General features: G+C 32.9%; 2 protein-coding genes and 1 long non-coding RNA gene across 3 annotated transcripts; 2 read left to right on the forward strand and 1 right to left on the reverse strand.

The window, feature by feature from the left end:
• The first annotated feature begins 2,461 nt into the window (after window positions 1-2,461).
• On the forward strand, window positions 2,462-5,838 carry LOC114372268 (uncharacterized membrane protein At4g09580-like). The gene is made up of 4 exons (XM_028329747.1): window positions 2,462-2,920; window positions 3,030-3,300; window positions 3,403-3,573; window positions 5,256-5,838. The coding sequence occupies exons 1-4, from the start codon at window positions 2,679-2,681 to the stop codon at window positions 5,385-5,387; spliced, it is 816 nt and encodes a 271-aa protein (XP_028185548.1). The 5' UTR covers window positions 2,462-2,678; the 3' UTR covers window positions 5,388-5,838.
• A 900-nt stretch (window positions 5,839-6,738) lies between these two features.
• LOC114372189 (50S ribosomal protein L21, chloroplastic-like) lies at window positions 6,739-9,864 on the reverse strand. The gene is made up of 5 exons (XM_028329641.1): window positions 9,512-9,864; window positions 9,090-9,170; window positions 8,164-8,265; window positions 8,002-8,076; window positions 6,739-7,034 (listed from the first exon to the last, which is right to left on the reverse strand). Exons 1-5 carry the CDS (start codon window positions 9,797-9,799, stop codon window positions 6,939-6,941), a joined length of 642 nt encoding a protein of 213 aa, XP_028185442.1. The 5' UTR covers window positions 9,800-9,864; the 3' UTR covers window positions 6,739-6,938.
• A 3,395-nt stretch (window positions 9,865-13,259) lies between these two features.
• LOC114372190 lies at window positions 13,260-15,083 on the forward strand. The gene is made up of 3 exons (XR_003658168.1): window positions 13,260-13,533; window positions 14,021-14,107; window positions 14,481-15,083. It is a non-coding gene; the product is annotated as an uncharacterized LOC114372190 (long non-coding RNA).
• The last annotated feature ends 413 nt before the right edge of the window (window positions 15,084-15,496 follow it).

Consider the following 15,496-nt stretch of genomic DNA (forward strand, 5'->3'; position numbering starts at 1 on the left):
GGAATCATAAAATCATCACAAACAAAAAATCCACAAAATTGAATAGACCAAATTTCAGCACAAATAGACCACAAAATTGAAGCAGAACAACCACAAGAAAAGAAAAATAATCACATTTCAACACAAATAGACTAGATTCACAAAAAAAAAAATTACAATCACAAAACAAAAAGAAGGGTTTATACCCATGAGGTTCCAAGATGGCAAGATCAAGAATTGAAGTTACAAGTTAGTGTCTTAGTGAAGTCATAATTGGTTGTGACAAAGGCACGATGAAGGTAGTGCAACAACAACAAGATAAAGGGGATGGAGGTGGCACGACCAAGGATGATTCAACGATTTGTGAGAGCGGATAAAAACATTGATGTGCGAGTGCAACTAGGGAGGGACTATGCACTACGATGGCAGGAGAAAGCCACGACGACATTGCTAGTGCATTACCAATGAGATATGGAGGTGCATCATGAGTTCGAGGTTGACTGCAACCACAACGTGTGAAGGCGTAAGTAGTGTGAGTGCTACCAGGGAGTGGACAATGTATGAGCATGACAATCAAATAATGCCATGGTGGCACAACCAATGCAGGGAAAAGAAGGTCTGGAGGTGCAACGCGAGGAATAAGGGTTTGTTTAGGCTAGGTTTTGAGTTGTAAGTTTTGACATTTTGAGTGAGTCTTCTCTCCTAGCCTTACAAAACACACAAAGTCTAATGGTTTCGCGGACTAGGCTCAAATTCACCTATTGTTATGGGGACTTTTAGGCCTGTTATCGGCACGATCCATGGGCTTAACAGACTAATCTGTGAATCTAAACCTGTATACCCACCCCTACTTAGGGGAAGGGTTCATCAAAGATGGAGACGTAGTAGGGGGGGGGGACTAACATCAAGGATAAATGCATCATGGAAATGTAGAGAGTAAACTTTGAGATGACATGCTTAGGGAGTCTTACTTTGTGTCTCTTATGACAAATACATAGAATTATTATTTTTGCTTTGAGAAAGTAAATTCTAGAAAGCATTATAACACTTGCAAAAATTAATTTATTGAAAAGCATAACAATTTTGAAAAGTAATTTTTGGATATATTAAAATTTTAATACTTTTTATAATTTAGTTTCCAGGAAAGGATAATTTTGATAATAAATAAATAAAATTACATAAGAGGATTGTATTTTACAAGCAGGGGAGGCATATTTAGCAATTTCCTTTGAGCAAGTTGAGATTGACACCTCTATTTCCCACAGACCCACTTTATGGTGATTAATTAATGTCTATATGTGGTTGTCAAAAAAAAAAAGTCTATATGTTGAGTTTTTTTAAAAAAATGGTTTGTTCTTTAATTTTCCCTTCTAATATACGGAGAGAATATTCTTCTAAAATTCATTAGATTCTCGTCAAATGTAGAATGCTTTCAACTATATTATATACAACAAATATTATGTATAAATTATCTATAAGAATGTGATTTTAAATTTGGAAGGTAATTTATATATAGTTGAGAGGGACATTCAAATTTGAAGTGATATCTTACTTTGAAGGGTTTTATACTAGGAATATTCTCAAATATGTTTTCTATAGGAATTGTGATCTTATCTTATCTTGAGGGAATTAGAAATAGAGAATAGATATGTAAAATAAATACTAGAAAAACATCAATTTCGTGAATTTCTAAACGTGATAATCATAGTATTTAAAAAGGAAAATTTATACATTTTAATTTATAGAGAATATTGATTGATAATAAGAAAACACTTATAATTAACATAAATTGACTGATTGACAAATGCACTTATGTCTCAAATGTATAAATTATTTATAAGTATAAATAAGTAACTTTAAATTTATTAATTGAATCAAATGTTAAGAGTTAAAATCATTAAATGAAAGGCTAAAATCATTAGTGGAGTTTAGGTAGGTTGTTGATACTATATAAAATAATATAAAATAAAATTAAAAAATTATATATTAAATATTTTTAATCTATAAATTTTGATAATTTAAAAATTAATAATAATTCTTGACTAATGATATATAAAAAATAATGTTAATGTAATTAATTAAATAAAATAAGTGTGAGTGATTTATCACTTTATTTATGAATAAATGATTATAAGTTTAATTTTTATTAAGATATTTTTTTATTATTTACTTCATTTAAATATTATTTTTTCACGTAAGCTCTGCGTCAGCATTTCATGTTAGGAGACTTTACCCTGCATAGCCTTAATATATTTCATATTCATATATATTTTGAATATTTAATTCTCAGGAGATTGGTATCAATTTCGTTACTATTAATTAAACTTATAAATTACATACGTATATTAATGGTCATGATGCCCAGATACTTGTAAATCGTTCAATTAACATACATGATGTTGTAGTATATATTTTTTTCTATTTATAAAATATTAGAAAATTTTCAACAAAGAAGTAGTAATAAATAAAATAAAATAAAAAACACACTATCTTCTTCAATGGTTTACGTTCTTCAAAGTTGAAAAGCTGCCCCCTCCATCAAATTGCATTGCAGCGAAAATTTCGCAGAAGTATCTTTTTTCTCTCTCTCATCCGCGCCCCAAATCTTAGGGTTTTCACCCAATTCAATTCCTGGAACTCTCCTCGATTCGATTCCACATCCCCCCCCCCTGATGAGATTTGTGTGATTGGATCGTACGATGGCGGCGCCGAGGAATGTGACGGCGACGAGGGACGAAGAGAAGGGCGAGGAAGACGATTCGCCCTCCGCCAAGAAGCCCAAATCGGAGAGGTTCCCACTGAACACGTGGGAATTCGCCGTCGCCGTCGCCGTCTTCTTCGTGTTCTCCACCGGCCTCTTCTGCGTTTACCTCTCCTTGCCCTCCGCCGCTTACACCAACCTCAAGCTCCCCCGCACGCTCTCCGATCTTCGCCTCCTCAAGTAATACCCTAATCAATAATAATCCATGCCTCTTTGGTCTTCCTTTTAATTATTTGCTTTAATTAATTTTATGAAATGTTTATTTATTTTATTTATTTTTGTGTTAAAGGGAACATCTTTCGGCGTATGCGAGTAACCACCCTGCGCAGTTCATTCTTGGGTACTGCTCCACCTACATCTTCATGCAGACTTTCATGATTCCTGGGACAATCTTCATGTCCCTCTTGGCTGGGGCGCTTTTCGGAGTTGTACGAGGAATCTTATTGGTTGTTTTCAACGCCACTGCGGGTGCATCTTCATGTTTCTTTTTGTCCAAGTTGATTGGAAGACCTTTGGTTTCTTGGTTGTGGCCTGAAAAACTAAGGTTCTTCCAAGCTGAGGTTTGTCCTTGTCCCTTCCCTTTTACAATGTCAACATTTTGAATTTGTTGGGTGTTGTTGTTAATGTGGAATTTTGTTTTGTTTTTTGGGTGGTTGAATCAGATTGCAAAGCGTAGGGATAGGTTGCTGAATTACATGCTTTTTCTGAGGATAACCCCGACATTGCCGAATCTGTTCATCAATTTGGCGTCTCCTATTGTTGATGTTCCCTTTCATATATTCTTTTCGGCGACATTGATTGGGCTTGTTCCAGCCTCTTATATTACTGTCAGAGTAAGCTTCTGTGTCTGTTTTGCTGTCATTTTAGAATATGCTTGCTTTTATGGTTTATCTGAAATTGATTTTTTTTAAAAAAAAAAATTCAGATGTTTGTATTATACGTGTGCCTTGATTATTTTTCGTTTGAGTTCACTTTAGTTAGTCTGTTGTAGTTGCCTATAGGCTTTTGCAAGGTTGTGAAGATCATGATTTTGCACCTAGGATTGCACCATTCTACTGTTTCTCTTGTTTCTCCATGCTCGAGCCAATGCAGGATTGCCACCTGCATTGGACTAGAATCGATGGGGAAACTTGCAAACCCCCAGTGATTTGGAGCCCCAAAACCGACTGGGTCAGATTTTGCCACCCGGTTTGAATAAAGTATCTGTTGCCCTAATCCCTTTGCTCAAGTTGCATACATGTGATTTTGATTTTTGTGGGTTGAGTTGGGCAAGCCGGATGAGACAAACATGGCATTTTGCCCTGAAATCTCTTTCCTCTTCGCCCAACAGCATTGAAACCTCTCTCCCATCTGTTTCGACTTCATTTGAACCCTTCTATCTGTAATCTCAGTTGCATTTGACTTGAATCTGTTCATCTTTTTTATTGCAAGTTCTGTGGTTATTTTTGAGTCAGAAAGTACTCTAGACTTTGCTAGGTGGGGCTGGGCCATGTGACTAACAGCTGAGACATAGGTTTTGTAGAAAATGTCCTCTTTTGGTAGTACAACTTATATTTATATACATAAATAAATAAAATTGTCTTTTGTATTAAGAGTTATAACGATTACCAAGTTTGTGAGTTATGACTTTCTTATGTACTTCTAATTGAAGTTTTATTTAATTTTATGTATGATTTTAAGGTTATTCTAAGTAGGATCTTAGTTTTGACAACTTTGAGCTTTTATATTTGGAACTTTTAACTTAGAGAGAAATATTTGAGTTTGAAATCTCATCTTCTTACTTAGAAATGAAGAAGAAGAAATGAGGGATGAAGGGTCTTTAATGTTTCTTATAAAATGTATTGGGTGGATGATCAACTTAAGATCCATGTGACTCAGGATTTAAGATATTTTCCTAGTGTATTAGCTTTACATTGACAATCCTCTGGGAATATGAAGTTTTTTTTTATTGTAAACTCTATCTGTTTAAATTGGAATATGATGTTTTTTATTCTAAAGGGAACAGTTCAATTATTGTATTGAAGTAATTCTGGTTCAAATATGCATATATATGAGTACACAAGATAATAGAAAGAGAAACAATATTAAGCTAAGGATTTTCGATGTCATAGAATCCAATCTCAAGGAGAACATGGGGTTGTCCTTGGTTTCAAGACCTTTAGCAAGTGTTTATCTTGAGGGACATTGAGGAATTGGAAAGATTATACTGGCAATGTTTAACATTGAAAAGGCAATGCTAAGGATTCCTGCTGTACATTCTGTAGTTCCATTGAACTGCAATATTGAGAAATGCATCTAAATTCTTTTTTCACAACTCTGCTTAGAATGTGTTTTCTGTTGTCCACTGTTTAGCTGGATTGTGTAATTGAAGTTATAAGAATAATTCCCTTGTTGATTGCTCACATACATTTTGTTTCTTCTTTCATTTGAACGGTCTGTCCATGCTTTTGTTGTAGCTGTGGTTATTCTGCTTCTTTTATTACCCCTCCTAACCTCTCCATTGTTGTTTAACCAGGCTGGCCTTGCCCTTGGGGATCTAAAGTCAATTAAGGATCTATATGATTTTAAGACATTATCGGTACTTTTCCTCATTGGTTTTGTTTCCATAGCTCCAACACTTCTGAAGCGGAAGCGAGTATATGAATAAGGTTTCCTGGCTCAGTTTGCACAATCCATTTTGTCAAAAGGCAAGTTACGGGATCTAATTAGATGGTGATGACAATGGATCAGAGAAGATAATATTTAAGAAAGATATCCATGAAAAGGGATGTATTGTTATTTTGTTATTAACTTAAACAGTGGCATATGCCCCATTTTATTTTCTGTGGTGGAGCCTAAGTCTTTTTGTTTCCCTTTTTGTTTTTTGATTGTGTGGAGAGAGTAAGGGTAGACTTAGCTGAGTGGTGAACAATCAATTCAGATAAGGTTATGAGGCTTTGTTGGATAAATTACACATATACTGGCCTTGATGTCATCAGGAAGGTTGTGGTGATTGTTTAGCCATACTGTATGCATACGTGCTTCTCACCATATAGGATCTGACTTTTCACCCTGTAGTATTCAATATAAGATATGATAGTAGAGAATTTCAACCATTACTCTTGCGGTCATTAAATTTTCCTCTTGTCCAGTATGATGCTCAACATTCACCTAGACTCGACCAGAAAGCCATATCAATGTTGCGTATCAACCTAGGTTGAAACGGGCTGATGTTTATATAATATCAGCAAAATATTGCAATCTGCCCTTGAAGAATTGCTGTTTAGTTCCATTCCATTGCTTTCATATCAAACGTTGAATTTGCTTATTAAATTTTAGCACTGAGAACTATTATTTATACACTTTTCGATATACTATTTATGTTGGATAAATTTCACATAAAATTTTCTAAGATCCCGCTAGTATAGTTTATTCATAATATATTTAAATTTATCTTATGACAAACACGTATATAAATGCTTAAGAAAACTTATGAAAATATCCTATGATGTGTCCACAAGCTGTTTTCAACTTATTTTAATAAGTTATTGAAGATATAATTTGTAAAAACAACTTGCAATTTATATAAAAATAGTTTTAATAATTTCCTTTTTATTATAAAAGTAACTTACATAAAAAAAATACTTGTTTAGTCAAATTGTTTGTCCAAATGAGCCTTAACAGACAATCATTATCCAAGTTTGCTACTAACGTGGAAAGATCCTTCATTTCTTTTTCTTCTCCATCTCCCATTACTAAGCTTTTGGGAAAATTATTGTTACTCCGTTTTTTTATGACACAGAACATGCATCCTTCACAGCATAGACCAGAAGTATAACCAAAATCAATCAAAATTGAGATCCCTGATTAAATCGAAACCCGTGCCAATTAGAAACTAATTGAAAGAGGATAAGACTTAAAATTTTGAAACTAAATAACTTGTTTTTTTCCAGTAATTCTTCTATGGAAGGCCAGTTAACTGAAAATGAAACAATTGTAATTTTAGGCTAACAAGCTCATTATAGGAAGGGTTAAAATTGGCACGTGAAAGAAAGTTGCACAGAAAAATAGCAATGTTTTTGGAAACAGGAGATTACAACAATACAATATTACAATATGCCATAAATTACATTTCTAATTAAAGCAAAACTAGTAATGGCGAAATAATTTCATATTTAAAGAGGAAGAAGCTACAGTATAGGCACAGTAAACAAGGTGTTCATGATCCGGGTTCGTCTGATTTGATGTCGTCCATAGTAACTTTTGGGTAGTTCTCATAGCCCATAATGCTATTTATCCGTATACGTGTATTTGGCTGTCACATGTTAGAAATTAACACAATGTTAAACATTTCAAACACAAGGCCAAAATCATATTTTTAAATAAGCTAAAAATTAAACACAAATCGGACAATTTTTATTGGGTGAGATGTTATTGGAATTTTTAATTTTTGCATCAGATTTAGATAAATCATTGAATGGTTTAATTAACCTAACATAACGGCAGGGTAATATCGCACCATTTAGTATAAGAGGTGAACCATTCTAGATGTGACTATAGCCACCTTAAAAAGCATGGTAAAGTTATCATGACTGCCATGGAATGAGATATCTGGTTCCCAAATTTATGGTTCCAAAGGCCTGGAAAAAAAATTGATGATAACCAAAATTTCAATTTTACTTCACCATTCCTCAAGCTCAGACAGATCATTTTACCAAATTGTCCACTAAAGGGATAAGTTCATCAGTATTTTGCCTCCCCCTGTTATTTTCCTCTCGAAAATTTTATGAACTATAGCAAAACAGAATTTATTATAGAGATTGGCCTTTACTAATTCCTTCATAATGAAGAAAAAAAAAATGCCTAGTAGTGGGGATTTGGATAGTTTGCATGAAGTTCTAAGTTTAAATCTCATTATCGCTGTTGTACAATGAGATAGAAGCTTAATGGAAACAATGAGCATAAAGACCAAAAACAATGCAGGGGTTTATTATTTTCTTCCCTGGATGAATTCTACTTCACTGAAAATAACTGGATAAAAGAAACGAAAATTAAAAACCAAGGATGGTAAGTGCATTTAAAAAATTTCATGCATGTATTTCTGGCCAAGACATATTTACCCTTACTCCCTCAGTCACACATACACAAAGAAAATGCATTCACATATTTTCAAATAAATAGTAGTAATTCCCAACTACTTCCAAGCCATGCAAACTGACATTTTAATTGCATAATATTTGATAAATAATTTCATTGCACATGTAAAAGCAGAGCTGTAGTACCTGTCTGTGCCCAATGTTTCTGCGATAGTGTTTCTTCTTTTTATATTTGAAGACAATTACTTTGGGGTCTAGACCCTGCAATAAAAATAAAATGGTTAGGGTAGAATTTTTTTTCTTTTAATCCTATATCTGGAGAAAGGAAACAAAAAGAAAGAGGTGTACCTGCTCTTCCACTGTTGCATATACTACAGCATTTGTTACAATTGGTTTCCCAATGTAGCAAGATGTATCAGTGCCAACCAGTAAAACCTTGTGTAAGGCAATCTGTCATTCCCAACAGCTAAAATTAAACTAATAGTAAAATAAGATTTGAAAATCACAATAGGTATTTCATCTAATATAATCACTTTAGCCGGTGTCACCCCTAACCACTTGTAAATGATTTCATTCTGCAGCTTAGGCAAAATTTCCTAAAAAGTACTTCTGTGTAGGAAACCTTAAAATTACAGGTAGGAGTCATGGTTCAGCTCATTAATCAGACTCGATTATATATTGACATCATACACGTATAATCAGGTAAATTTTCATGATAATCAATCTTCCAAAAAAGGGAATGGAGCATTCGTATTTTTGCAAGCATCATATGAGCCAATTATACCACAATAATAACAACATATGGTATTTTACTCCCCAAAATTTGAGATACTGTGATTCATGTGTTTGTGCATATATAAAAACTAAACTGGCATTCACCACTATTCAGTTAATTATTATCCAGTTGCCATCACATTCAAATGGAAGAAAATTTTAGCAGCAATGACTACGGAGAAAGTGGTGGTAGTAAACCAGTGATAGTCAAAATAAAATACAAAAAACAAGTAATGAATGAGTTTAAAGAATGACGCAAAACTGTGGCTGATGAGCTACAAAAAAGGGTAGCCTATTACTGGAGGTAGAGAAAGACACACATAAAAACTATTGGCAAAATCATTATGAAGGACTGAGAGGTCAAGGGTTTGTCTATACTATTGACATAATTTCATAATAGAATGGAGCATTCTATTTATTGATAAGAATAAGCTTGATAATTGTTGTTGAAAATTGGTAGAAGTTAAGAACAAGAAGTAAACAACAAGCTATGTAGGTACCTTATCATTAACATTAGCACCTTTCAACCTCTGAACAGTAAGATGTCGCCCCGGGTGAACAATATATTGGCGTCCACCAATCTAAACAAGACAACAACAGCAACAACAACAACATAAGATGCACATAAACAGAAGACAATAATATTAGCAGAAACCACAGAACAAAAAAAAAAAAAAAAGCACCACAAACTGAAAGCGGAACAACACAAACAACAGTTCAAACAATCAAAATTAACCATTTTACTCAATAACTGCCACATATATAAACAACAATTAAAAGCATTTATCTACAACTACATGTACAATCACTAAGAAAAATCATCAATTTCAGACCAAAGCTCGCAACTTTTCCACATTGGCTAACCGAAACCAACACCCAACATCGGAAAAAAGCCATTCACAATTCACAATTCAGCACTCACCATTACGACAGCGAAGAGACCGGGTTCCCAGGAGGGAGGCTGAGCCGGGACAATTTGGTCCGGTTCGGGCTCGGACGAACCGGTTTCGGTTTCGGCAACCGCGGATTCAGAGACCTTAGGAAGGGTTGAAATAGGTGAGCGAGGCGATAAAGTGAGCTTGTAAGAGGTAGAAGGAAAGCGATTGAGACTGAAAGGTTGAGAAAAAAGAGGTTTAGGGTCGTGGGAAATGGCGCAATGGGTTCCGAAGGTAGCGCATAGTGTTGAAATTGAAACAGTGGCAGTGGCCATTGTTGTTCTGCTTCTGAGGCCTATCTATCCTCTCTTCTCTTCCTATCCGTTTTCTATTACCGCAAGGGACTTTTATTATATTCGCCCAAAAATAAATTTTAAAAAGCCTTTTACTTTTCACCAAACTTTATTTTATTTGTAACCCGTTTACCAAGGAGGGTGTGTCAGGTTATAAATTCATTGGTATCTGTTTTGGATTGATATAGATAATAAAAAATTCCTTTTAGTTTATTTTTCTTTTGGTGGAGGGATCTCATAAATTCTCCAGGAAAAATTACAGAAAGAAAGAATCAACATATAGTTTTTTTTTTTGCGTGATTTCATATTTTTAAGATTTTAAACTTTTGCAGTAAAAAAAACCTTTTAGGGACTAACATTTTGCTAAGTTAAATTACAAAACTTAAATATATTTTTATCTTTTATATATACTAAAATTTTATAATTGGTCCCTACTAATTTTTTTTATAAGTCTCTTATATTTGAAAAATGTTATGCAATGTCTCTGGTTGTGAGAAGGGATCTCTTATATACTCATGTGAAACTCTACACGTCAACAAGTTATTTGTGATGACACATCACATTAAATGTGATATATAAATTGATCACATATCATTTGACATGACATCATATTTTAATTAAATTAAAACAAAAAAAAAGATTAAGGTTCCCTATAATGAAAACATTGTCATTTAGGAATAAAAGAAGGGTTGTGTCTTCTTTCCCTAGCACTGATTATCACGATAGAGAAGAAGAGCCTTACAGTCTGAGATTCGCGATGTGCACCTCCCTATAGTGTTGGTTTGGCTTCTTTGAGGAGTGTATGTGCGAGTTAAATGTCTTCCAACCCATAAAAGAGAAAGACATCCATGAGTTCTTAGCGGTTGCTGTATAATGTGCATAAAGATAAGAGGTGTACATTTTGGATTTGGGATGATTTCACAAAATATTTAAACCAAGGTTTTGGAAGTAACATGGAGATTAATCTTTATCTTTCACAAGTAGAGAAGTTGAAGTAGAAGACTATAGCAACTAAATAGAAACTTGCATCACATGAGAAAAGGACTTGTCTATATGATAAACAAATGCAAGAATTGAAGAAGATGTTTGCTTGCAAAATAAGAGGCTCAATCTCGAGGATATGCCAATGGTATTGAAGAATTATGGAAAAAAATAGTGAAACAACATATGAAGACAAATATTGAGATAAAGAGGATGGAGGTCCTGTGATGCATTGTGGTCTTTCTTTAGGGTTTGTTGTATATTGTTAGCATTGCAAATAAATATTTTAATTATATGCAAATAAATACAAATGATAAAAGTTGTGTCTGATGTGCTATCAGATCATGATCTGTATGTGTATCCTCAGACGATGCATCCATAAGATGATTTGTCATGGCATTTAAGTAGTATATTTAAGACCTTCATTTAATACTTTGTGTCTGAGATTCTTTCATCCAGAAAACATTCTCATAGGATCTGTCAAAGTCCTATGAAGAATAAATGGAGTCCATAGAAGACGTTGATCCTCATCAAAAGGGTGCCTCTGTCGTTGCATATTTGTTATGATGAAAGAAGTAACTTTCCTGTTGAAATACAAGGCATGTCCGCCTTCAACATGGACTTTACATGAAGAAAGGATGTGTATTTAATTCAAACATTAAATGCTCCAACAGGCTCAAGACTTCGGACGAAAAGCAGAGTGAAGAACCCAATCGTTTTGAGACAATAAATACTTGAAAATGAAGACTATATATAAAAGAAGCTTTGAAGAAACAAGACACAAATCATCTACGTGAACATATTATTTCATTCTTTCTTATAAATCTTTTGTAAATCTTTTTATAGATACTAAGCTTTGAAAACACTTTGTATACCTTGAGAAAAAAAAGTCTAAAAGTGCGTAGTGATATACATATGTAAGACCATCATACATTAGTCATTGTGCAAACTTTCAACAAATCTCGTTAATTTGTTTAAAGCAATGACTTGGTAAGACAAAGAATACTAATCTAAGTCAAGCTTGGGGTAGAGTTTGCATGTGTAATAGCTAATGAAAAATACTTGTAACTTTGATAAATTAGTGAAAACTTGGTAGGTTGCCAAGAACTGGATGCAGTTTTGGGTTTGAGACGAGCCAGTATAAATCTCTATGTGTTTCCTTTTATTGTTTTAACTGACAAATGGTTTGAATTTATTTTTAGATTTTATATCTTGTTTTGATTTACAACGAAAATTGTTTTTCTAATCATATGCTAGAGGTTACATCAAAACTTTTTTTTTTATCTATTTTTATGTTTATATACATTAGACGATAAACATGTTTTTGTCTTAGAAAAACTTTTAAATTTCTAAAAACATAATTCGATCCATCTTCTTGTATCATTTGCTTCTATACGTTTTCAATTAAGTTGATGATGCAAATTGTTGTTGTTTTGTTGTTTTTTTAGATGTATTGATTCAAAATTGTGTTGTGATTAAATTTAAGGTCATCGGTGTAATGTTTAGTTATTACAAGCACAAGTTTGTAAGAACACGTTCACTAGTGACATTTTTTGGATCAAGTCCATATTAAATTGCAAAAATTTGTATTAGGTTCCTATGAAACCTCTATTTCTATTTGTTTTAATTTAATTAAAATATAGTATCATGTGAGACAACATGTTGTTAGCTTATGTGTCACATTTGATCCACGTGACATCATGAGTAACTTATCGACGTGCAGGATTAATAGCCACATTAACAGCTAATAGATCCCATTTAACCATAAAGACCTCACACAAAGTTTTTCAAATATTAGAAACCTATTGCAAAGAATTTTTTTTTATTAAGGACCATATACAAAATTCAGATATATATATAAGTCATAATTAAGTCATAATTAAAGACATTTCTTACATAGAGTTTAACAGATATATACTGAAATTTTTAAATAATTGTACATATCTTGTAATAAAAAATTATCATGGGAATGTTATAAAGTCAATAAAATTATCATATATAATAATATATAATTAAATAATAATATAATATTATTTTACACTAATGTGTAACATTTACTTTTTAGATCACATGTCTTTTTCATTAAAGACAATCTTATTCGAGGCTAATCATGGTGAGGAAAATATGAAAGAATTTATAAGCTTTATTTCTCTTTCATCATTAAAAATATTAAATTATTCATTATTTTTACATTTTGTTCTCTATACTTACATATATTATTTTTTAAGTTTTAGTTTCTATACTTACATTATTATTACAATTTTTGTCTCTATACTTGCAAAATATCTACATTCTAGTCTTAACACCTAAAAATTATCTAGTTATACAAGCAATTTCTCTTAATATTTTTGTTATATGGCCTAGACTAATTCTTTTATTTTTTAACCCGATGATCAGTTGGGTAGGCCTACGGGCTTCGGATTATAATTTCTGTTTGACCCATAAGTTCCAAATTCCAATCTAAAACAGACTATAACTATCGTATGAAAAATTGCCCATGATTTTTCTTCTATTGTCAAATCTACAGTGTTTTTCTTTTCTCTCTCACACGAAACCCTCTCCCTCCCTTTCCCTCAGATTTCTCACTTCCTTTTCTCCTTTCCATTTCTCACCTTCTCCCCCTCTCTTCATCTCTTCTCTACCCCTTTTTTGGTTTTCCTTACTCTTACGAATCAAAACCCGCAACTTTGGACGTCGTTGGAGGGCTTTCGTCGCTACCCACCATAACTGACGAGGTAAGTACTCTAAATTTCTCATTTCAGGAATTTGAAGCCTGTGCTTTGGCTAAGTTTTTTTTTTTTTACCTTTACTCATTTTTTTACCTCTTCCTTTGTTGATGTTGATTGCGATTGGGTTAAAAATATTGGGTGAGGTCTACATCATAGCTATGTTGCTAGATTTTTGTTGGTATGAAATTAATTGAGCGAAACTAATTGGATGTATATTTGCTGAGTTTTTACAATAATCAATCCATGTTAACACCCGCTTTCCCATTTTGATATTGCTCATTTGAGAAAATCAAATGATTTCAGAAAAAAAATACTTTTCGTTAGGAAAATCACAAACAAACATTTATTCTTTTGCTTTTTCTGAATATTGCTCCCATAGCAGTGATGACTCTTGTCAAACCGTGAGAGAAGAGAAGATTTTCATAAAAAGTCTCATGTTGGTGACCTTCTTTCCCCTCATTCTTCTTTTCTCTCTTCTTCTACACTGTTTCAGGGGTGACCACTGGTAGCAAGGTGTATTAGGTCCAATTCATAGTACCTGAAAGCACACTTTACTCAAATTGGGAGGAGGTGTTAGTAGGTATGTGGTAGCATAAATTTAAATTGATATTTGTTGATTGTTAGTACTTTTTTTTGGCAGTTAATGGGTTGTATTTATCACAATTCATGTTAACTGCAAATTTGCAGTCTTGTTTGATTTCTTCACTGATATTATGCATATAGTCGTGTTTAACCATCTTTCGTGGCATTTATTTGTGTTCTATTTGATTATGTGACTGCTCCGGAATAGAGTATTTATGCAATATCTTGATTTATAGCACCAGAAATGGTAATGGCAACTAACAAAGAAGAATTAATTAACTCATTGGAGTCATTCATTATGATTGTTTCTTTCAAATTGTCTATTGAGTTCAATCATTTGTTGCTTCTATTGATTTTATTTGATATTTTAGTAGGCATGATCGGTCCAGGGGCTGTAGAAATATTAGTGAAGGATTTGAAAGTCTTTGACACATTTAATACTTGGTTGCATTATGAATATGTTGAAGACAAATTATAGAAGACAAAGCTAAGCAGCAATTTTATATATCTACAAGCAGCAAGGGAATATGTTGGAACAAATGGTGGGCACATAGGTTTGGAGCTGTTATGAGCTTAATTTATTTGAGGATGACTTATATTTTAACAGTCACAAGCATTATAAACAAAAAACGGTCACAAGTAAAACATAGAATAAAAGGAATATTGATTCTGTTTGCGTTTTGTTTTGGATACTGGCTTGACTAGATATGTTTTCCTGGTCCGATGGAAATTTTTGGATCGTTGGTTGATTTGAAGTTAGTAATATGCTGAAGCAGGAAGCTACAAGAGGTCTGCATTTCACGATAATATTTCTTTATGTACAAGTTGTTTTCTATTGTTTACTCAGATTTTTGTACTCTCGCATCTGTACTCTGGCTTGGTTTTTTGCACTTGTGCTAAAACTGAGTTTGTCTTTAATAAATACATTCATTTTGCATTTTAATAAATAAAAAAATCTTTTGTCTCTTGCTATTGCTCAATTAGGGACCCTTTCAATGAGAATACCACGCAAGTAGGCATGATCTTTAATTTTATATAATTTCAGTTAAATCTTTTAGTTGTGATATTTTAAATTTCTTTTTTTAATTGTCCAGGAATTTGGGGAGAATATTTAATTTTGACGCGGTATATGCCTGACAAAACAACCGTGAAATTTTTTCTAATTTTTTCAATTTGATCATTTTATTGCTTAGTGTTAATGGACAAAAGTGGCTATAAAGTCCAACATTTTTTAATACTTTACTGAAGTCTAACTTTACGTTTTTTAATGTATAGAATTTGATTCCCCTAAAAAAAAAGTATAGTAACAAATATATTATCATAAAGTATGGGAATGGAGACAAAGCACATATATCTAGGAATAAGTACAAAATTTCGTCGCTCTAAA

This window comes from Glycine soja, chromosome 10 (assembly GCF_004193775.1).
Source record: "Glycine soja cultivar W05 chromosome 10, ASM419377v2, whole genome shotgun sequence".
Lineage (NCBI taxonomy): Eukaryota > Viridiplantae > Streptophyta > Magnoliopsida > Fabales > Fabaceae > Glycine > Glycine soja.

Coding starts and splice junctions, on each gene's coding strand:
- LOC114372189 (XM_028329641.1), bottom strand. CDS start 9,799: ATGGCCACTGCCACTGTTTCAATTTCAACACTATGCGCTACCTTCGGA. Junction 8,077..8,163: donor ATGCAACAGTGGAAGAGCAG/GTACACCTCTTT, acceptor TTTTTATTGCAG/GGTCTAGACCCCAAAGTAAT. Junction 7,035..8,001: donor GAAACATTGGGCACAGACAG/GTACTACAGCTC, acceptor AACATGTGACAG/CCAAATACACGTATACGGAT.
- LOC114372268 (XM_028329747.1), top strand. CDS start 2,679: ATGGCGGCGCCGAGGAATGTGACGGCGACGAGGGACGAAGAGAAGGGC. Junction 3,301..3,402: donor TAAGGTTCTTCCAAGCTGAG/GTTTGTCCTTGT, acceptor TGGTTGAATCAG/ATTGCAAAGCGTAGGGATAG. Junction 3,574..5,255: donor CCTCTTATATTACTGTCAGA/GTAAGCTTCTGT, acceptor TTGTTTAACCAG/GCTGGCCTTGCCCTTGGGGA.